This window comes from Tinamus guttatus, unplaced genomic scaffold, assembly GCF_059628265.1.
Source record: "Tinamus guttatus ecotype Peru unplaced genomic scaffold, ASM5962826v1 Tinamus_guttatus_pri_ptg000995l, whole genome shotgun sequence".
NCBI lineage: Eukaryota > Metazoa > Chordata > Aves > Tinamiformes > Tinamidae > Tinamus > Tinamus guttatus.
In genome coordinates this window covers 62,192-85,723 of record NW_028289529.1, presented here as the reverse complement: position 1 = coordinate 85,723, position 23,532 = coordinate 62,192, and the positions used below count along the sequence as shown (strand labels likewise).

The 23,532-nt window shown below is 41.8% G+C and overlaps 1 protein-coding gene across 1 annotated transcript; it reads right to left on the bottom strand.

The window, feature by feature from the left end:
* Positions 1-5,303: 5,303 nt before the first annotated feature.
* LOC104580448 (annexin A5) lies at positions 5,304-23,166 on the bottom strand. The gene is made up of 12 exons (XM_088538306.1): positions 23,119-23,166; positions 17,393-17,477; positions 16,253-16,347; positions 15,115-15,228; positions 13,416-13,506; positions 12,410-12,489; positions 11,839-11,895; positions 10,485-10,578; positions 9,361-9,456; positions 8,811-8,869; positions 6,855-6,977; positions 5,304-5,723 (listed from the first exon to the last, which is right to left on the bottom strand). Exons 1-12 carry the CDS (start codon positions 23,125-23,127, stop codon positions 5,661-5,663), a joined length of 966 nt encoding a protein of 321 aa, XP_088394432.1. The 5' UTR covers positions 23,128-23,166; the 3' UTR covers positions 5,304-5,660.
* Positions 23,167-23,532: the final 366 nt, after the last annotated feature.

Genomic DNA, 23,532 nt, shown 5'->3' with positions numbered 1-23,532 from the left:
TACCATCAAACCCAGCAACAGGGCAGAAAGTACAAATTTGGAGGAAAGGATCAAAATGCACACAGATACTCTTTCAGAGGGAAAAGCAGAAGACTTAAAGAAAAGTCTCACTTTTGCATCAGCTTACAGCAGGATAACATCAGAGGAGATTTTCTACCAATAAACAGAGGAATGAATGAGCACAGAATCAGGCTGATATTCAAACATGATTAGCATTCTCTCAAACTACCCAGGTCTAAGTCACTCCTTTATTTCACTAGTATGTAAAAATCTGTATCCAACTTTATGTAACAAAGGTAGCCTCAGTTAACCTGAGGTTCTGATATTATTATATTGTGTTTACATTTTTTTTAAACATCCCAGTTCTCACATTAACGTCCCCCAGATTCCAAACACCAGTCCCATTTTCCATTTTTTTTTTTTTGTGTTTTGGTCATCAGTAGCATAGGACAAACATAGAATCCTGGCCACAGCAACAAAAACTAATGAATTGAATCTATGTTGCTTAAGCTACCTGTGCAGTTTTATAGCTAGAAAATAGATTAGCTTTTGTTTTGTAAGTGCTAAACCACCACAATAAACCAGTGCTTTTCTAAATGATTGACTTTCAAAATAGATGTTATTTCTCTCTGTTCTTACCGAGTTTCTGTAACATATACTCTCTAACGATGTTATTCTTGCTAGAAAAAAGATGAGTAAAAAAAGATCGCTCAGCCTGATAGTGAAAGCATTTTTTTTCAGGCCAATTATTAGTGTGTTCTGCAAGGTTTTCATTATCTGTGGATCAGAGAATGAGTGGCAATCAAAAAAGGCTCTCAAAGTGTGATAAGGTCTTGGCTTGTTTCCATCAGCCCATTTGATGAAACTTGCTCACCTTATAGCTCTTAATATTTGCAGCTTGACACAGTTTCCAAACCCTAATCATGGCTCTCTCACCCTAACAGTTTATTACACTGCTTGCTCCAGGACTGGCAGCAGGTTTATGGAAACAAAACCAGAACAGCCTAGAACAGCTCAGCGTAAGAAGTAGCAGGTCCCGCCAGGGATGGCACTGGACCTTAGCAGTATCTTAAGCTTTTAAAAAACACAGACTACCCTGTTCTTACTCTCCAAACTCCATAGCTGAAAATCTTGGCAATGTGGCCAGTGAAAAGTTGAGCAATTTTCTGCATTGCTGAGTTTACCACATCTCTAAATTCTGGGTCTGCAACTTATCAAAAGAATTTCTAATGGTGCAAACTGGTCCAGGATAACTGTAAATGGTAGAACGTGCACTGAGTCCAATTAAGATTTAATCATCTGTTCAACTAAACAGTATGCTGTGAGTGCTGAGCACCAAATTGATTTTAAAATGCAAAAAGATAGAGGAGAGAAAAGGTAATAGAAACTACCATCTTGTATTACAAATGTCCATACACTCTGGTCATGTTCCACAGATACGGATAAATTCCATGTTTTTTTTTGCTGCCCTTACAAATCTAGAATTAAGAAGTCAGGGTGTACCGTAAGTTTGTTTTGGCACAGTTATCACAGGAGAATGGCATGATTTGTGTTTTTTTTTTTCAGACAAAAAAAAGTGATCACACCTCTCCTCAAAGCAAAGAAACAGCAGAGAAGGAACGAAATGTCACCGAGTCAATGACTTCAGGGAAATGTAACACATCCTCTCCGATCTGAGCCAAGGCAAAGCCAAACCAAAGCCCTCAGAATCTCACCAGAGACAATCCACTGCTAGACATGGCTCAGCCCACTGCCACACTGAGCACCTCCAGGATTGTGAGGGACCTTCCTTTCGGACACCAATCCGCACGGCCTCCCAGGAAGTTCCAGCTGAAGAAGAGTCCTTTAAAAGGCAGGGGCCAATTTTGAAGCTGTGGAGAAGGAGGTTGTTGTTTGTTTATTTTGTTTTTTGACTTTGCTGTTTTCAGAGGAGCAAGGAATAAAAGAATGCCATGATAAGCACTTGGAAACATCAAGTTAGCAAGTCACTTATTTTTGAGTTTGTCTCTGCCTTCGCTACTCTGACTGCCAGCCAAAAATGTACTTCCAGGAATGTAGCCTCTAATGCAGACCTTACAGCTCTGACAGGAGAGGCCACAACCCATTTTGAAAGGTGTAAATGTAACAGTTTACAGCCCAGACAGCTTCTCTCTGAGACTGCTTGCCAGTCTATTACAGCTGCATTCAGCCTTGGAGCCCTCATAGCCTCTGCACAGCTCTGACCAAAGCTCAGACTGTTTCTGTCCCGCTCCTCTAATGCATGTTCCAACCTGACTCTACATCTTCCCATGTGGGACTCCAGAACCAGGTGTTCTACAGTCTAAATTAGATCCAACTCTTCCAATGTTCTTAAGTGCTTAAATCCACAGGACCACAAGCCAGATGGTGCATGTACCGTATCTGCAAAAGTGTGCAACCAGCACAGCCGAGATTCTCAGAAATTTAAGGAAAAGAACATAAGGATATGCATCTTCCTCCAGTGGGAGCCCATGCCAGGCAAAAAATCCCTTCCGCTTGTTTCCTCCCAGGCACTTATTATCCACTGAGACTCTAGGAAATTTTAACAGATCCTGCACTTTGGAAAGGTCCCTGGCAGTGGGAAAGCCATCACCTTCAAAACACCAACCACAAGATATGCAAGGAGTTGCACTCTGCAGAACCTCAGCAGGGAAAGAGATCTGTCTTGATCACATCATCCGGCAAAACCCATTGCCCTAGTGGTTCTGTGTAAAAAAAAAAGTATTTTTAGGGAGCAAAACACCTCAACTGGAGGACAACTGCTGGTAGTAACTCCAGTCTAGCTGGGAGATTTCAGGCTCTGTAATAATAATTGCTTAGAAATGACATCAATTGTATTACAGATTAAAAATATGGACTATATGTTCAAATTAGTAGGTATCACATTTTTTAAAAAGTACATATTGATATAATTAAATATAGTTTTGATTGTATTAAACCATTCTGCTGCAGCAATAATTTTAGGAGTTATCAGCAATGATCGCTATGACAAATTCCTAAACAAAACCAACTAATGCTGAAAGACTACATTCCTGCCTACCTAAACTTTATTCATCTAACACTACAAGTCTCACATCTACCAGTTTAATGTTCCCATTTTAAAAATGAGTCCCTTCTCTCAAGGAGCTTTGAAAGCTCTATGCTGTTAATTATTTGGCATTTTCTTTGCTGTTGCTAAGGCAGCAGAGCTGACAAACTTGAAAAGGGAGGTTCAAGAAAGAATCTCTTCAGCTGTGAGACCTTCAAAAGTAAAGTAAATGGATCCTTGAGCAAGCAGCTTGTAGGGAAAGAAGGGAATGCAATTGGAGAGGCACGGTTACACCTTTTGATGTGTGCCTGGCCAAAAATAAATTCTGCTGTAGAGGTTTCAAGGAGAATTTAGGCTGTTTATTCATATGCTGGTGTGGTTATTGCAGGCTAGATCCTGACAGATCCTAGGCAAGAGCAGTGTCCTGCACTCAGAGTTGTGGCCAGTCTGGATAGTGTTAACAAGAAAAACAAAAAGCCAAACCTGTTTCTCTTGGTATCAGATCTTCAATGTCCATCAGTTTTTGACATTGCTCCAGAGAGGAGCAAACCCTGGATTAAAGGACATGGGTAGAATTACCTCTTTCTCATCAGTTCTTTCTGAGACAAGCACCACCGGTAGAAGTCTGTTATAAACGAAGCTCCTTCAGTGTCATGATTTTCTGCTGTATCCAGACAGGAAATGACAGTTAGAAAATTGACAGTTAGTCATATTAAGCAAGCTCTTCAGCTCAGTATAGCTTTGAATAAAAACTTATAGGGAGACTAGAATTAGTGCGTTTTGTCACTAGTAAGGAAACTGCAACACTGCACTCAGTTTTAAAATACAGCTTGGGTAAAGATGGATGGAAGGTTAAGAGCCAATGTCCAAACAGCTGGTTCTATAACGCTAGTAAAATTGTAGCTGCTTAGGCGAGAATTACACATCTGCCTAAGTGCCACCACCCTTGTAATACAGACGATGGTCTGCTGGGTCGTTGTTGTTGTGCTTCACACCTCCAGAATCAAGAGAGGGACAGGCTTGGTGAGGATGGTGGAAAAGGGAGTGTAAGGCATCCATCCCTGGGGAATGAAAGACACTGACCAGAAAGAGGGAAGGAGAAAAGGAAAACGTAGGAACAGGGAAGCATGATGAAAAGCATGGGAACAGGGTGGTATCTTGGGAAAACTCAGTGGACCTCTTAAAGAGCAAGGCTCCCAGCACCGGTGTGTGCCGAGGACGCAGGCTGGAGGCGCGAGCAGGACAGGGAAGCAGCAGTGTGAGGGGCGCCGGGGCTGCCGAGCTCCCGGGTGCAGGAGCGCCGCCCGCACGGCTCCGCGCCAAGGGGCTCCCGCCCCGCGCGCCGGGACACTAGAAGAGCCTCTTCCCAGTCCTGTCTTTTATCCTGCTCAGCAAGAGATCCTCAAATAGCAACCAGAAAAGTTTTTGTGCTTTGTTTGCTTTTGAAGGAGGGAGGTTTGCTGCCTTCCTACAGCAATTCTTACTGTTTGTAAGATGTGAACAATGAATTTCAACAGGACTACTAAAAAATGTGCAGTTTCTATAGCTGCAATGTGTGACTAACCAACAAGCTAAACTCAGCTGCAGTATTTAGGCCTCTGAATGCACGAAACAAGTTGGGAACACGTGCTGCCTGCAGACCTGGTGAGAGGGTGCTTCTGCAATCACCTGCCTGCTCCCAAAACCCCTGAACCACTCATCTCTTCTTCACCTATCGCGGAAATCCTCAGCTGGCCCTACAAGGGCCTCCCAGCTGCTCTGCTTCGGCGATGGGCTAACAGCTTTCCTGCCCTCCTCCCCCCAGCTTAGTGGGACAGAGATAAATAAATAGAAAATCTAGAAAAAAACAAAAAGGAAAACAAGCAAGTGGCACGAAGCAGGAATTCAATGCCCTAGACACCAGTAATTTGCTATTCCAACTATTTTGAACAGTCACATGCAGCACACCAATAGCTTTCCTGCTACCTCACAAGAGATTATGATATGCTGCTGGAAAATATCCTATATATTTATAAATCTACAAAGAGGTAGGAAAAACATACCAACCATTTTAAGTGATGGAATTATATGACCCGGGGAGGGAAAACAGGTCTTGGCCCATTAAAAACCACACACAATTGTGCTGAGAGCAAAAAAATTTATTGGTCCTTCAGATTTCCAATAACTGCTTGTATTATGTTTCGCAAATTAATTCAAATGTTACATACAAAGGATATCTTTTCTTCATTTGCAATGTTAGAGCTAGCTTAACATTCAGTGGAAATGTATGGAATAAATGCAAAACATTTTTAAATTATTAGTGAAATGCATGATTACTTGTTTCCTATGCCAGCAAAACACTTGGGAAGAACTGAGTTCTGTGCTCAGTACCCATCTTCTATGAAGAGAACGCCTGCATACTCACAGAAGGCACTTGAAATTCCTGGAAGTTGGGATGTCAGGAGGAGAGGGGACTGGCTATCACTTGGATAACAATGAGCTTGTTTTGAATAAGTGCAATACGAGTATAAATTCAAAGAGCCATAAAGCATTAACATATAAAACCTTAGCTGGACATGCTAAGTGAAGGCCTGCGAAGCTAGAGCACAACCAATGCTTGGTGCCACTGCCAGCATCACTCATCATCTCCACCACAGAGGAGCAGCAGCGCTTTCCTGTAGTCCCCAGATGTATCTTTCTGTTAATATAACAGACCAATCACCGTGAGTCATAACCACAGAAATGCAAAGGAAAGCAGCAGCCAGGGAGGACTCGGACAGATCACACACAAGGCCCGCCCACAGGAAATCCACTCGCATGACTCTCCGCTCAGGAATGACGCAAGGAAATTCTCTGCCTCTTACATTAGGAGTTCTGTTTACACAGACAGACCTTCAGCAACACCGAAAGCTTAAAACTCACTTTCCTAGAACTGCTCTGCCATGAGATGCATATTAGAAAGAATTAATCTGCAAGTGAGAGAGACCAGAGAAGCCCAAAGCAGAACTAAAAGCGACAGATTTACACGTCCCAAGTGCAGGCTCTATCCCTCAATAAGGCCCCCTCCCCGCTCCCTGGGCTTAATGGAACTCTCTGCCACAAACTGCCGTGGGCTGCTCTCCACGTCCCACAGTGCTAAAAGCAAGGCAGCAGAGAGAGCAACAAGTAAGAAATAAAAGCAGTGCTGCAAATCTCACAAAAAAAAGAAAAAAAAAATCCCTGAAAAAAAATCTTAGGGAAAAAGTATTTGTTTCAACTTTTCAGCAAATATGTAACAATCCGTAACAGCTGGCTCTGGATTTCCTGCTGGATCTTTTCCTTCCTGCTCCTTCCCATCCACTCAGAGGAGATTATGATTCAGATAATGATTCTGCAGTGATGTTTTTTTTCCCCTTTGAGATGGCACAAAAAGTTCCACATAACAGTCTGAGGTTGGAACTACAGCCTCAAGATAATATAAACTCCCAAACCCAAAGCTATTTCCTCTGCCCCTCTCCAAAGCACTGAAAATTAGAAGGAACTTAGGCAAGAAGAAAAAGAAATAAAGAAGCTAAAAATGGAAAAGCATGAGTAATAATGATTTCATATGACTACACTTGCTCTCCTAGGGAACACTGGAAAGAAAACTTCAGCTTTTCATAGTAAATGTGTCCCACTTCAATGACACTGCTACTGCAGCAGAGCCAATACTGCTCTGAGTACACTGTGTTGACCTGCTATCAACACATCTGCTCCCCCACTCACCCCTGCACAAACATTTTTTCAAAAAATAGTGGAAAACATATCCCAGGTACCTCTACGTACTCTGAGAGCAGAGCAGCAATCTTACCTGAATCATCTGATGCAATGATTTTGCAAAATTCTTTCTGAGTTCTTGTCTAATATCCAGCAGATCAATTTCGCTTCTTGAAACCATGACTCTGATCAGGGTCTCATCATCAGTGCCAGCTCCCTAAAGAGAAAAGGTCAAATAATACATTACGATATGTGAATTTGTTCTGAACAGGTTCTGTAATGAAACAGTAAATACAACCAGGGTGCAAGAAGAAAGCAAATGACACCTCAAAACATCCCTGGACGTCATTTCTACTCCAAAACAGAGAACACTTTAGATGGTCTCCTAGAACATTCACACCACAATATGGAGAATGCAGGGCTGCCCATGTGAAGTGCTCTAAGCCCTGAACTCCTATGATTATCACACCCCTTATTTCATTTGTTTCATCTTCACAGGCTTCAACTGTGAATACCCAGATAAATCCTAAATAATCTAGTTCCAAGATTACACTGTAGTGGATCTCATCATCACCATCACTGGCACATGTAAATCACCCTCTCAAAAACGCCAGTGGCTTCTGGAAGGGAACATATAAGCCCTAACAGTGGCTAGAGGAAAGCACGTAACATTGTACAGCCACACACAGGCTGAGCAAACCAAACCACAAATTATCCATCTGTGTATTATAAAGGTGAGCTTCATAGAAAGTCTTTTCCAGCCACACAAGCTTGCTCAATTCTTCTCTGACGAGAAGTTCCATTTTTTGTGCTGGGAAGCAGTGAATGTCCTGATCCCTCCTGCTCACATAAGTCAGACTCCAGGCAAGCTGAAGCAATGGAAGTTTTTGCATGTTGTCCTGCTAATGCTGCTCAATTAGCAGAGCCCTCCCTAAATACCAGGGTTACTCAGTTCTTAGAATGGGTGTAATATTCTCAGATGACATCGGAAAAAAAAAAAAAAAAAAAGCCCGAAAGCTGCCCTCAAAATATGCCAAGAAGATAATGGTTTCTGAGTAGAATTTGACATAAAATGCTAGTTCAACTGAAGTTTTAAAAGCTTTCTTTATGCAAAGTTCTTAATGATTATTAGTAGAAAAAAAATGGATTTCACCAATAGACTAAGAGAAGGTAGACCCATCACAATATACACCTACCAGATGCCTAAACCCTTGGAGAAAGGTTTTCTATTGTATTCTTAAAAAAAAAAAAAGCAATTGCTCCTCATACAGCTCAGCCTACTGATATAGTATTTTATACTTTCAATCTGAACCTTATTTTACTTCGATGTCTATAAAGCAGTAGAGCAGCTTTTAAAAAATTAAGCTGTAATTTCACCTCTTTCCATTAATTCTCATGCTGACACCTCATCAACACAGCCATCTGGTGGCAAATATTTCAGTGCTTTTCACAAGGGGTGGAAGGGGAAGTCTTCAGGGAATCTGAGAACTTGCATGAAAACAGAAGACTATCTTTCCTAGGATTTGAATTAACATTAGCCATTGTGAGTTACAAATACAGTTTGCATTCTTATTTCTTCCCACCCAAAAGAAGGCAAAGCCACCGAAGAAACAGTTGTGTAGCTGACAGGCTTCCCATGATGTCCCCCTATAGAATCTTTAACTATAAATCATCCTTACTTCATATGAACACATAAACATACTCTATACTGTAGGTTTTTTTTTTTTTTTTTTTTTTTTTTTTTTAAAGCCACGTGTGCTGTATGGATCTAGCCAGAAAATTTCCAGCATCACAAGATCAAGCCCCCAAAAAAGAGCTGATCAAATCAATATTTCCCATGAAACATTTCAGGTCTGACAAACTTGAAATAAAGCTTATGAATTCTTTGCAGCCCACCAGACGGACAGTCCCCTAAGCCTTTTGCATAAGCTTTACAATACTGCATCCTGCTGCTATTTGCAGTAAAAGGAAAGGAATGATCAGCAGGTGAAAGGGAAAGGAACTGTAGCTGGAGGAGATGAAAAGTGATGTACAGAAACCGTATTTTTACCTTCATGGAATAATACAGGGTCTCAGCAAAATAAGCAGGAATGCTTCGGACACATTTCACTAAAGAGACAAAACATAAGTTAATGACTGCTATCCAAGGCAGGACAATATTTTTCTGGCAAAACTAGACAGCTGTGTACTTTTCTGGACCATGCCTCCAGTTTGAACAGTTAAGTTTACAGCTAGCCCCTTTGCTGCACTTTTTGGGTTCTGGGCTTTTAAAAGCATCACGTACATCTAATAGGAAAGAAACCTTTCTAGCCAAGTTCTCCCACTGATTGCAAGCCTACTGAGTGAGCTGCCAGGAATACAAACAAAGGTAGAATTTCATCTCACTTCCTAGTGCAGGTGCAATGACTGAAAAGCATGGAATTTACCTCCTCCCCTATGTTCCTATTAAAAAAAGAGTAAAGACCTATTTTCTAAATACAAAAAATATGACTTGGAAAGGAAGCATGTCTTCAAGCCACTTCCCATACAGCTGCAGCTTAAGGGGCCTGGGGAGTAAATGAAAGGTGGGCAGTCTTAGATCTGGTAAGACTGTTAATTACCAACTGCCAGAAGCAGCTTCTCCAAATCACCAGAGGTTTCACGGTCAATGGTTTCTTCAATTTGAAAGCCAGAAATAGTCATGTACTTGTCAAACACTGGAAAACAAGAAAGTGCACAAACAGTCACATGTATAGCTGGTATTCCTGCCAGCATGTGCTGGAGTGCAGATTAATTCCATCTGTACCACCTTAGCCACTGTTCAAATGCTATTTCCCACTCACACGTCCCTCTGTCCTATTTTAAATGCCTATTTCCTACCAGGTTGCTACTCTACAACATATTCAATGAGAGACTGTGAGAAGGAGTGAGAAGGGGAAGTTACAGGAAATGACAAGCATTTTTTTCCAGAAAGCAGAGATCATTGGCTTGAATTCCAGTTGGTACTAGCAGTTTATGGAAAACAGGAATGATGTTGACACGAATGGCAGCAGCCACCTCACTTGCACCCAAAGCTCCTCCCCACACTGGGCTACTGCATCTGATTAACTCTGTGCAAACAAACTGGCCTACGGGCAGTGAACTTCTGTGTTCAGGAGTATCCATAAGACTTGGGTTTTCTACTGTTAACAACTCTGAGAAATCTTGCATTTCTGCAGTGCTACACAAATACTGAAAGCATGATCAAAGCAAGCTTCAGGATTACCTTAATGCAAAAACCAAACAACAAAAATCAGAAACCAAATTTACTTTGCAAGTTCAAGTCTTATAGGACAAGTTTGGGGGGGGGCACCTAACAAAATATGCACCTATAAAAGGGTTGATCTTTTCAGGACTGGATGTCCATCAGAAGCTGGTGATTCATAACAGACTCTCAGCATCACTTGCCATGTTGTCTCTTTTGAAAGGGGAAAAAATTAATAAACAAGCATCCAAAAATTGCATTCTGGCTGTCCTTTAGATCTATCACACTACCACTCCTTCAAGCAGCAGATGGGTACTGCTCTTGCTATGGGGAAATAAATTTTAGGAAACAAAATTTAATATATTAGGAAGAGGGGAGAGATTAATAAAGATTGCTGGGCTTGACAAATGCAGTAGCAGAAACAGCTTTTTTACTGCTTCTACCACCAGCTGGGTAGACTGTAGGCTGTATTTGAACCATACTTGAACCATGTTTACCTACCCCTCCTTAAATGGGAAATGCTTCGGGTTCCCAAGATGGTGATGAACTTTTCTTCATCGGTTCCCCATTTCAGCTCCCCAGCTCTAAACAAGACCTGTTGGAAATTAAAGAGACTAAAACAACAGTATTGCTTATGTGTCCATGCATCCTACTGAAAAAGCTCCATTTGTCTCACTCAAAGAATATTACATTTACTATACAAGCCATGGTTATGACTTCAGAAAGGAATAATTGATATATTCTGAAATTGGTTGTGAAATGCATATGTTCTGAAATTTAGATTAATAATAGTGCCTCAGGCTCTAAAATTTACTATGCCCAAAGTCTCTTCCATAAGTGTAGAGCCTTCTGGAACCATGATAATACAGGAGGATAAAGCAGAAAGTAAAAACACGGCACCTTCCTTTTTAATTATGGTTTTTTTTTTTTTTTTTTTTTTTGGCAAATCAGGCAGGCAGAACTACATTACTTGATGACTCACAGCAAAGGGAGAACCATGCTGTGCTCGCCACGGAGGGAGTTTTCCAAAGAGAAAAGTCAGATGGATTTATATGCTCTCAGAAAAAGGATTTCAGACTTTTCATTTCTTAGCCATAGGAAACTAGACTGATAACAAATTTCAACTATTTCAGAGCACATTCACTCTTCTCAGGCAAGTCCTTCTTCAATGTAAACAGCTATGTGGTTGATCTGGCATTCTGCTTTTCCCTCTGTCTCACCTTTTTTGAGCAATTTGTATATTTCATCTCAGTTAACAATCTGCAAGCAACAATGTCTAGCTCAAAGGTATCCAAAAGATCTGAGAGGAAACATTCATTAAACAAGCACCATAACCAAATTGCTGAAATAGTGACCATTACTACAACTAAGAACAAAGCTAATATAACCTAACAAAATACCACATCGAGGCTACCAGCTTACTGCTGGAATTCCCTTCCCTGTGTGGAACACAGGTTTAGAGATCAGTAAGGAATGAACTCCTAACATCCCTGAGTTTTCCAGCAGCAGGTCTTCGAGTATCTTTTCTCAGCATCCATAGCTCTCTCTTCTGTTGACTTCGCCACTGTACCTTTTAGGCACCTCATGAAGCAATAAGCAAAACAGGACATAGTTTGCACTGAAATCCGAATGTTCACAAAATGTTGATGCCAATTTCAGTTTTGACCACTATGTTTGTCCAGAATGTATAAAAATGTAGCAATATTTTTTTTTAAAAAAAGAGAACCTCAAGAACTTCTCTCATATTTTGAGTTCCATCTGTATGCTCTTTTTGCAAAACAATGGGTAGAAATGACATCTAGAAGGAATATATATATATATATATATATATATATATATATATAAAATCACCCACCTGAGCATCCTGCTCAACAAGAGCCTCATCAACACGGCCATCAGGATCTCTATTTGCCTAAGGAAAATTTGTAAAGTCATTACAGTGATAGTCGAATCAAAAAGCAACTAGTCTGATATGTTTAGCCTGTAAGAGTGTCTGTGAGAAGTCCATCCAAACTGCAGCTTCTCCAAAACAAATCTTATTTTTCCCTCCAGCTTGCATACAGCATAATGAAATAAATGCTTTGTTCTCCCAATACTTTCAACAGAATCAGGACCCCTGCTCACCCAGGAGCATCACAAAATTTTCTCAGGCAAGGGCTGTGGAAATGGTTTGTAACAGAGCTCCAGACTGGCCCTGTCACCTTAGTGGAAATTACTCAGTTTCAGAACCAATCCTGCCTGTCACCAAGTCTGTCCAGAATCCCAAGATAACAAGTGAGAAGCATCAAACACGAAAGAAATGTAGAAATGTAGTAGTGAGCAGGAGTACGTATGATTTCAGTTCATCAGCTGCACACCACAGCAGGGGCAGTGTGCTGCAGCCCAGCATTTCAGTGTCTCCCCTACACACGTTTATAGATACTGACCTGCAGCAGGACCACAAGCAGTCTCTGAAAATGGCCAGATGTTTCTCCTGTGATCTTATCCTCCAAGTTGGCCTCATATTCTGCAAAACAGCAAACCTACTCATCACCTTTATCATTTATCAGAATCATTTGTCAGAATCATTCATCAGAAATAGCTTTAATAACCCAAACATACTATCCCAAAGCTCATATCAGGAGCTGATTACTCAAAATATTATAAAATACAGGGTGTGCCACAAACAGGCTCAACTCCTAAAAGAACTAAAGGGCACAAAGAACTGCTGTTATACTGAAATACAGCAACCCAGTGAGCAGGAGCCCAGAAAAGTTTCATTTTGCTTGCAAAACCTAATAACCTAATACTATTGGCAAGCTTTGCTCTTGCGGACCCTAAGCCTTGTCTTGAATCTTACTCAGACGTGACAACTTCTTGTGTGGCAGAAAGCTGGAGAGATAGAAAATAAATGTATTGAATTAAACACCGGCTTCAAAACCACTACCAACAACAACTCCCACAAATCACAGAAGGAAAACCCATTAATATTTCCGTGGATATTTCTGTGCTTCAGCTCAGATCTAGAAACATAGCACCCAAACCAATCAAAAGTTGTACCCGCTTGAGTACAAATGTATTTGACCACAGTGCTCAGTAGGAAGCAAAAAACAGCTTCCGTTTACGTAGTACCAGGTTATAATTACTAAAAATTCCCTTTGATTAGAGAGCTGAAACATAATGGAAGGAAAGCATAGTTGAAGGAATTCTAACTATATATCACAAAACAGCAAATTCTGCATCCAAGTCAGAGTTGCAAAAGAAGAAGGACTGTGGTTTACAATCCAAACCCTAGCTTCTTACAGTATGAAGTTTTCCAGCCCAAGAGAACAAAATCCCAGCTGTTGGAAACACCTCTTGGCTCACAGATAAGCCTTATTTGAAATAAACATCAAAACTATAGTGAAAGAATTGAAAGGAGAACTAGAAGTTTATTTTTAAGTGAACTTTTACCTTGCAGATAAACCTGCTTTATATTCCGCACTTCTGCAGGTGTTCGGGAGGCAAGGATTTCAATCAGCACTTTCTCGTTGGTCCCTGCTCCCTAGAGGGGGGCAAGTATAAGTCCTTTAGTAGAATAACAACACGATGACGGGCATTCCTATAGACAGTCACAAGCAAGAAGCAGCTTATAAACCTGGACCGCAGAGACTAAGCAGCAGCACTTGTTGAAACTTGTGCTATCATTTTCCACACAGACTTCAAGTTCTTTTAGCTGGGTTGTTACCTTACGCTGAAATCTGGTTATCTGGTTCTTTACTGTTGCTACCCACCTTAGCTGAATCGCAGCTATTATCAAGACCTTTTCGTGCACAGATGCGTTCTCTGGAATTCTACGATCTTGTGTAATATTATTTTAAGTGACAGTATCAAAACACTCTTGTTTCATTATCTTTATTTTCCCTCCTATACCAGTCTGTTCCATCACTTCCCTGTGAGGCTTCAGCTCTTAAGTCAACAAAAGGAGTCTGGCGATTTTCTTTTTCCTTTTAGTCAACAGAGCCTCTTTGTCAGGTGCTATCTCCCCTTCCTACGTCACACAGAAACATTACAGAAAATTCCCGGATTCAAAGTTTCTGTTGTCCCACACAGTTTGCTGGGTCATGGGTTCATGAGGACTAAAGCCTACATATTAACCAGGTCATCATCAAGCATCTTGGGATCTTACACATAAGTGCCACCCAACCAAGCACCAGCTGACACTATGTCAAGTTCAATGTCCCCTACAGCAGTCAGTAGGTTCTGCAAACAATTCTGGGACACCCACTTCCTGAATTTCCACAGACTGATGAGATCAGACAGATGGGACAGAGGAAAAAGCAGGAAGGAACATATGGAAGAATACACAATGAAGAGTGAATAGACATATAGGCCATAAATTGTCTGTTTACCTGTCCTTCCCTCAAAAAAGCACCAAATAGATTCAGATAGAGAAAGATGTTAGAAAGGTAACATTAACACGGTTATCAATTCTTCCCACTGTATAACTGGAGACAGTTTTGAATGCACTCAAAATAAAAACCCATTTATAATTTTGCTCTTGGACACGAACTTCCACAACTTCACATCAAGTTGGATTGTACATCATCGAGTATAAAAAACTCTCTAGCTTAAATCATAGTCAGCAAGAGACAGCCAAAACCCACCATACTTTAATGAAATGCCTTCAACTAACTTGTAGTCCACGCATACAGCTGTAAAGCTATGAAGCTTGCATGGCTCATAGTGAAACATCTGGTGCATTCTAAACTTCAGCACTGCACTTTAGCAGCAAAAAGGATTTAATAACCATACATGCCCCCAACTTGTAATATCTAATTCAGAAGGAATAAGTCCCATGTTATGAATTTTTAATTAAAATATACAGTGACACTGTTGTTTGCCCTTGAAATAATTTCACATAGAACACTATACAGATGAGATTTCGAATACACTCCTAAGGAGTTATTAGGGCAAATAATAAAGAACAAAACCACAGCATTAACCAGATCAGCAAGTGTTTATAACATTTCTAATTATAAAGACAGAAGATTTCTACAAGCATTCCTCTTACCAACAGAAAGTTTTTATTTATAGAAAACAAAACAAGAGCAAAACCCAATGTTATGTCAAAGAACGTATTCACCTCAATCCCTTGGTCCTATCCTCTTACCTTGATAGCATGCTTCAGTGCGTGAGCATCAAAAATGTATGTAGGTCTCATCAAAGACACCATCAAGGTTTCAAATTTGCCAGAAAGCTCTGATTTCAGGTCATCTACAAGATCCTAATGCAGAACAAACACAGAACTGTAATGAACAAGGATTAAATGTTTCAGATGGATGTCATACATGTTCACAAACTAGATCACTCCGGAGAGGCATCAAAAAGTGCAAGCAACAGGGCTGTTTTTCATTTTAACCAGCACCAAATAAATTTAGCCCAAAGTATAAGGAGGAAAAATAAGGGTTTATGTATGATGTGGGCATTTGGTAAACCTGAGATATATTTTGGTCTGCAGTCTTTACCAAAAAAAAAAAAAAAAAAAAAAAAACTTAAGCAAGGTAGAATGACAGGCTTAAAATAGAAAAAGATATACAAAATTGCTTCACAGCTCATATAAGCAAATACTTGTCAAAAGAATTTGTCAAAAAGGAAAGACAACTGGCATGGCTGTTACCAATTCCACCCACTTGGGTTTGTTTGGTAACCAATGCTAATAGGGACAGAGGGTTGGTATGTAGAAAAAACTCTCTTTTAAACTCTTTTTGCTAGCTGCACTTGCCATTGAAACAAAGGTTATCCAGATAAGCAATGCTGAAAGAGAGAAACAAATCTTCCTTACTTCAGTCTACCCTCTGCCTTTATCTACCATATACTTGCCTTTGTTCTCTGCTATGACATTAGATAGCTAGGAAAACTGACAGAAATCAAAGTACCAGAAAATCCTTTTCCTGCCATTGCATTACCCTGCAAACCAAATTTGTTGCATCAAAAGATTTGATAATTCCTTCCATACTGAGGATGGGGTCAATATTAGAAGCATGGTAACAGGAAACTACAGATTTGCTTTGTGCAAAACCTCCTAAGATGCTTATTGGAATCACAGATGGAAAAAGAAAATCACAACACATCATTGTGATAATCTCAATGGAATATTCTAACCTAGCCAGCAATTCTGAATTACTAGGGGTGAGGAGGAAAGACAGCTGCATTTTCTTCAAAGGACTCATAGGTTTATGCTCCTCACAGTTTTAAGTAACTATCACAGGTCATATTCAGCTCACTTCTAAAGTAATTTTTCTTCTCACCCTGCCAAATAAGGTTTTAAAGGCAGATGCAATTTCTTGGCGTTGACTGTTGTTTCTGCTCGTAAGGATCTTCAGAATTGTTTCTTCATCAGTCCCTGAATCAGAAAGAAAGAAAGAAAGCAAACCGTTAAAAACAAACAAGGCTGGCACAAACTCAGATGGCAATAAAAGATGCTTTAGAAATAGCAATTCATTGACAAAAAGCATAAGCATTCAACCAACAAATGTAACACCTCAAGCTGTGCTGCCAGGTTTGGCAACATGCTGCAGCAAAACTGTGGCTGGAAAAGCCATGTGTTGTTCTCAGTCAGTGCCTTCTTCCAGACACTGCTTCCAGCACCCAACGCAACAGGTACAACATTTATTCACAGCCTGTGTTTCTATAAAGGAGCTTTGCTTTCAGGCTCTCTAAGGGATTTATTTTAGAATAAGTACTCCAACCCCTCCAGCAAAACTCAGTTCACAACTAAATACCCCAGGGTATGGAAGTATGGAGCTACTCTCCTTTTACATATAATAATTTTCAAAGTAGTCCTCACAGCACAACATCTTACTAGCTCCACTTAATTTGTTGATGAGCAGAAGTGTATTGCACTTCCTGCTCCCTGCTTTCTTGCAGCCTTTCTTGACAGTTCCTGCACGTTCACACAGGAAAGCTACACTGCGAGCTTAGGGAGCACATGTGAGTTGACATGTGCCCCTCAAAAACAGTCACTGTGCCACAACTTACCCCTTCCCAGGCTAGGGGCAGCTGTCGCACATTTTCCAAGCACAGAGCATCTAGCTATATTGTCATAATTCTCTACTGTTTTGTCGGGTAAAGTTAAGAGTTTAACTTACTGTGCAGTAAATCCTCTTCTGTAGACAAGTCTGGGGAGTATTCATTTTTCAACTGGGAATGTACAAACAACCTTCTCTTTCTCCCCTGTGCTAACCCAAGAATAAACACTCCTAAGAGCACAGTCAGAGCTAGGACATGCTGAGGCTTCTGTATTTCTGAGGTTATCATTCCACAGCATGTAGACACACGCCCTATCCTTACTTGTTAGTATAGAAAAAAATAGAGAGTTCAGACATGACATTTCCAAAGGCAGCTAAGTCAAGAGTGAAAACCTCTTCCTTTTCATAAATTATTCTTACCCATTCCTTTCATGGCCTTACGAAGGGCTTCTGCATCAGCTCTGGCATCAAAAGGAGAGAAGGCCTTCACGGTACCTCTTGTGTACTAGGGAAAAAAGAGAAAAAGGAGGTGGGAGAAGGAGCAAAGCCATGAGATAGAAGATACCAGCACTTTCCAGTCCTCTCAGTCACCTCAGACTAGAATTTGAATCCAAAATCCAAAAGGTATTAATATATTTTTCTTGCATGTGCCTGTCTAAACAGCTCTCTGTGGGTATGTAAACATAGTTGTCGCTACAAAGGTACTAGAATGGTTTCATTCAGCAGTGCACCTGCTAAGTTAGGTCTATTTATATGACGATCATTTGCAGGGTTGGTACTTACAATATTAAAGCCTGAATGCATGAAAGTGGCTAAGTAAATACAATTTGAGTCATTTGGAGAAATAATTGGACAGAGTATATATGCTGGAAAAACTGCACAAAGACCCAAGACATGCTTAGAAATGAGGAAAAAAAAAAAAAAAAAAAAACTTCCTTTCCTCAAGAAAAACTTACTGGATTCTCAGCCTGTGTTATACTTAAATTTTTCCCACTTGAACTTGGTTTTTCATCATGTATCTTTTGGCACCAGCACCTTTTACTCAAGTGATTCAGCATCCTGTCATACTGGAAATGAGACCTACTGAACTTCACAGTGGGCTTCAACTTTTCATGATATTTTTAGCATAAGAACCTTCTTATACATGCAATTCAGCAACCTTCCACATAGTAGTTTGCAGCCAAAAAATAAATTTCCTTTCAAACATAAGGATAGAAGATCAAGACATCCAAACACAGAAATAATTCTGTTAGGTTTCCATGGAACATGACTCTTCAGGGAGTTTCTTGCCCAGTCAAAAGGACATTCAGCACTTTAAAGACTTGCCTTTACTTAACCATGCCAGTTCAAGAACCCACTGTGCTGCACTCATATGTGTAGTTTGCTATTTTAGATTTTACGCTGAGCAATGGACAAGAGGGGAAAGAGCCTGGGCTTGGGAAAAGGGAGGTTATTCTAACTGCTGGCGGGCGCATGGGCGGGGGAGATTTCCCGTAGCCGTTCCTGTAAGGATCTGGCAAGCTGGAGGGCCAGAGCGTTCTTCCACCCAGGTCACGGAGCGCAGAGGGAGGTGCCAAGACGCCCCTTGGGGCCGAGGGCAGATTATTTCCCCGGCAGCGCCGCCATCTGGCCTCGCTGCGGCGGCCTTGCCCTGGGCGGGGAGCTCCGCCCGGGGCGGCCGGGAGGGCGCGCGGGGAACGCAGCGGGCAGGCCCGAGCAGCGCGTTCCCATCGCAGCAGCAAGAGGCTCGGCCTGCCTCAGCTCCCGAGCTTTGGAACACACGGGAGGATGGTGCTCAAGAGCAACAACACGTTTATTTCTAGTAGATGCTTTCCAGCATCCAACATACTTGAGAGATTTGACAATTCCCCTAGCGTTCTGCTTTTCCCATTACAAGCAAGTTCCTGGGCAATTTTTCAAGATATAGCACAGCAATACGTAGTTACTGATTTTTTCCTAGCTAATTCCAAAGGCTATCATGAAGAAACCTCCAGGATTTGGGAATCAAATTTACAAAACAGAATTTAGTATGATAAAAAAGAAAATAAAGACTGAAAAGCCTCTATTTTCCTTCTCCCCTCACCCTCATTACTCTGCTAGTCAGTAAAAGATTATTTCAAAGAGGAAATTTCCCAGTGTTTTTTTCTCTTGATTGTAAAAATTAATTTTGTCTTGTAAAAATTAATATTACAGAAAAAAAAACCCACAATTTTCCTACTGAAACAACCTTCTGGGCAACAGATCTCATAGAAGTCAAGGGCTATTCTCTAAGTTAAAACTTTGTTTAACACTAAATGTTCCACTAAAAGGCACTTTGCATCATGCTTCTTACTTTTGTTAACTGAGAAAAAACAAATCATGAATTTCTTCTGGTGTAGCTGTGACCTGAGAGAGCTTCCTTGACATAAGGAGGCACTGCTACATTCCAGGGATTCCCTTCTAAGCAGTGTTGACTGGGGCGGATCAGGCTGGACATTAGGAAGGATTCCTACGCGGAAAGCGTGGTGAGCCTTGGAGCAGGCTGCCCAGGGAAGTGGTGGAGTCCCCATCCCCAGCAGTGTTCAAGGAACGTGTAGATGTGGCGCTTAGGGACATGGTTTAGCAGGCAGGGTGGTGAGGGGCTTACAGTTGGACTCGATCTTGAAGGTCTTTTCCAACCATCATGATTCTAGGAATTTAAATTTTAAAACTCACGTCCCTCCATAAAATTGATGTTTTCTGCTTGTTCTTTTTACTTCTCCTGCCTCACAGAACTTTATAGACATGTTTGTAGAAGGACAGAAATATTTGTCTCATCAGCTGAGTTTTTCCTCTAACCAGCAGCTCAAAGCTACGACAGCTTCTCCCACTAGATGACATTGCTTCATAACTAGATGTCACATGGCCATATATCCTGGCAACAGCCCTATCTGCATAAACAACAGTAGCCACTTAGCTAGGTTCCTTTTTGTTTTTCCTACCAAGCAGACAAAAAAAGTTTCCCACCCACAAGATCCTATGTTTAGTCCTGGTAAATACAGAGCACTCTTTATTGGGGAACAAGGGACCACCACATTTGTACTGAACTAGACTCTCTCACAACTGCATTTGCTCCGAACCCACTCACGGCAAGTCCTTACCAGGTAGATTGCACACACGTGAAAAACTACCCCTTTTCATCTTGCAGTACCAAGAAAAGTCAGGTCTCCTCTCTCCGCTACTGAGAAACCCAGTATCTATTACAGAGGAGCTGGGATCTGATACCACTTTTTTTTTTTTTTTTTTTTTTTAAATCAGTCATCTGTTACCAAGAAAGCACAGGGAAATGGCACAGGGAGAAATGGAAATGGAGAACGTTTTCCAGCAGGCCGGTTGACCAGCAGAAAAGGAATGCTATTTTGCGAACACCAAGATGAGCCCAGGAGCTGGAATAAATGCATGATTCCCTCAGCGTTTCTTAAGATAGGTAGAGCCCTCTTGCAGCCAGGAGAACATAAACTACATAGCAAATGGATGCATACAGGCATAGAGTGGGCGCGTACAAAACTATTTTAGAAACAGTTTGACAAAAAAAATAAAACTTTCTACATTTAGTAAAGCTTCATTTTGCCGACTTAAAGGGAATGAATAAGCTCTGGTCAGCAGACTTAATTTGCATCTGCCCTGTAGAGAAAAAAAAAAAAAAAACAAAAAAACGCAACCTCCCAACCCTCCTAGGAGGAGATGAAATTACTCAACCTCTGTGCTGAACTCTGAGTCACTGCACCCTGTATACCAAAGATAGCGGGGAAGAGAGCCAGAAAGAGAGGATCGAGCAACCTCAACTTAGAAACCAATACCATAACATTAAAAAAACGAAAAAACTTAGGACTCAACTGAGCACTTGCTAAAACGTGGATCCTTCTGATCATCCTCTAAAGCAACCTTGAAGCTAGTGATACTACTCCTGCACTCCTAGTCACAGGTGCAGGTTGGCGCAACAGGAACGGGAGCTGCGGGCGCAGCAACCACACCTGCCCCTGCAAGGAGCAGTCAGAGCCCGGCTGTTTTGTTACAAAGGGATGCAGGAAATGGTCCCTCTCGCTTCGCCGAGAGCAGCACACCAAGGCAGCCCTGTACCCAGCACGCAAGCCTGCCATCCTGCACGCTGGAGGCACTCTTGCTGCTTTGATCCGGGATTTCTGAACTAGCAAAGCTCACGGGGTGGAATTTCAGAGGGAGCTCAGTTCACCTAGTAGGAAGCGCTTGTCACACACATGCATCTGCCTTAACAAAGACCGCTACAGATAAAGCCGTATGAGAAGAGGCAGTTTTCCTCCAAATAACACGGGTAAACACAGACATGGAGAGTCCAGTCTGCAGGGCACCTTCATGGCTCACAGGAGCTTCCCACAAAATGAATGGATCTTTCTCTCCTGGCAGTGGCAACACGCAAAATCCCTCAGCACCTCCAGAGCAGAAAAACTCTTGAGCAAGAGCAATTATTTCAGTGCCAGAGACTCCAGGAATAACTCACCTTTTTTCAAGGCCTTATTCTTCAGTGATATATCTAGACTTAATTGGACTTCAGTATACAACAGTTCTCATGTTGTTCTGTACAGCTTTTGTGAACTCTGAACTTTTAGCTACCTGCAGGAATAGCTACTGTCAATTAATACTCAATATTTCACAATTGACTGATAGGCATTTTCATTCTGTGGTGCAACACAATTAGGAACAGAAAATAAAATCTCATCACACGCAAAAGCATGCTATACCTCTGCCATGAGTAGATCTTACTCCTCACCTTTTTATTTTTTGGGGCTGAATCCCACTAACTCTCTTACAGCCACATACAGGCAGAAAGTGTCACTGGAGCTGGGGGAAAGCAGGATATTGGAGGGCAAGACCTACCAGGTACAAGACCCATAGTTGCAATGACTTCAGCCCACCTCCACCTACCTCAGTCAGCCACTCACAGTCCCATGCATTACCTCGGGCAATAGAGAACCCTACTACATGAACACAAGGTAAACTGGTTTTTGCTATGGAACGTGAAAGATTCCTATGACAAAGATCAAGAATTCCAGTCAGTGCCCATGTGGAGGCACGTGAATCCACTAAATCGGAAGTGGATCAGAAATTTCCATGTTTTTACAAAGCAGAAGCTATCTTCAGATCTACAAGTGATATTACATACATCATGGCAATAAAAGGTTGCCCAGGCAGCTCAGTCTGGCCTGATATCCTGCCCTGGCATATGTAAGGTTCTCTATTTTCCAGTGAGATACAGAGATACATCTCAAGAAGCCAATCTGAGTTAGAAAATAAGTCTCTTTTCTAACCCTCAAAAAGCCTAGCAGAGAGTAGCAGAACTCTCTATTCTATATAATAGTTAGCTATTAAAAACAAAATGCCCCTTCTTTAAAATGAAAAGCCTCTTTTTTTAAGAAAAAAAAAATAGATTCAGATAGACTATGAGTAAATGCTCTCAGCAATATTCAAACATCACTACTATTAAATAATCCAAATAAGTATTCAACTATTATTTCAAATTAAAATAAAAAACACTACAATGTTTCACTGCTTCTATGAAATCAGCCTCACTTGTACAATGTCATGGCTTTCAACTCCTGACTTGTTCTCCAAGGCTTCATTCCCGCTCAGATGCAGCAAGAGGGACACAAGGTTTGCAAAGGAGAATGTATCGAGTGAAACAGTGTGTGGTAGATGCAACATTTTGAGGAAGGAGAAGGAAAAAAAAAGGCATTAGACCCAGCAAAGCAGGAGGGACCTGGCAGCGCCGAGACGCGTCACCTCGGTGGCAGAGACAGAGCAGCCCAGGCCCGAGCGGAAAAGGAGGAGGGGAAAATAGTACTTCTCTCCGCCAGTGGAAAGCGCCTCCACCCAAGCACAGTATAAACACACGGCACTGAAAACTTGGACAAATTAGTGAAAGTGGCAGGAAAAAAAAAAGAAGTTACGCCTGACGTGCGCCTCACATGACTAGCTGTTCTCCCCATCGCCGTCCTCCTCCCGGCGCCTCCCGATGCCTGGGACAGGGCGGTTTGAGAAAGGCCGAAAATAAAACGGCGGGGCGAAAAAAGCAAGAGGGAAAAGCTGGGGAGCAAGTCGCGTGGCCGTTAGCAGCCGTTAGCGGCCGTCAGCGGCCGTTGCCGCCGCCTCACCTTCGCCATGTCGGGCTCCTCCGCGCCGGGCCGAGTCTGCAAAGAGAGGGGCGGTGAGCAGGAGCGGCAGGAGGAGCAGGAGCAAGAGCAGCGCCGCGGGCCCCGCGCCGCCCCTCACCGCACCGGGTCCACCGGGTCCGCCGAGCCGCAGAGCCGCCGCTGCCGCCGGAGCCTGCGAGGGAGCGAGCGCGGGCGGGAGGGAGGGAGGCGGCCCCACCCGGGGCAGGGCGCTGCCCCGCCGCGACTGGCCCCGCCTCTTTTCTTTTCTTTTCTCTTTTCTTTTCTTTTCTTTTCTTTTCTTTTCTTTTCTTTTCTTTTCTTTTCTTTTCTTTTCTTTTCTTTTCTTTTCTCTTCTCTTCTTTTCTCTTCTTTTTTCTTCTCTTTTCTCTTTTCCTTTCCTTCGTTCATTCTTTC

Coding starts and splice junctions, on each gene's coding strand:
- LOC104580448 (XM_088538306.1), bottom strand. Junction 10,579..11,838: donor TTGTTGAGCAGGATGCTCAG/GTGGGTGATTTT, acceptor AATTTCCAACAG/GTCTTGTTTAGAGCTGGGGA. Junction 8,870..9,360: donor GAAGCTGCTTCTGGCAGTTG/GTAATTAACAGT, acceptor TTGTCTCTTTAG/TGAAATGTGTCCGAAGCATT.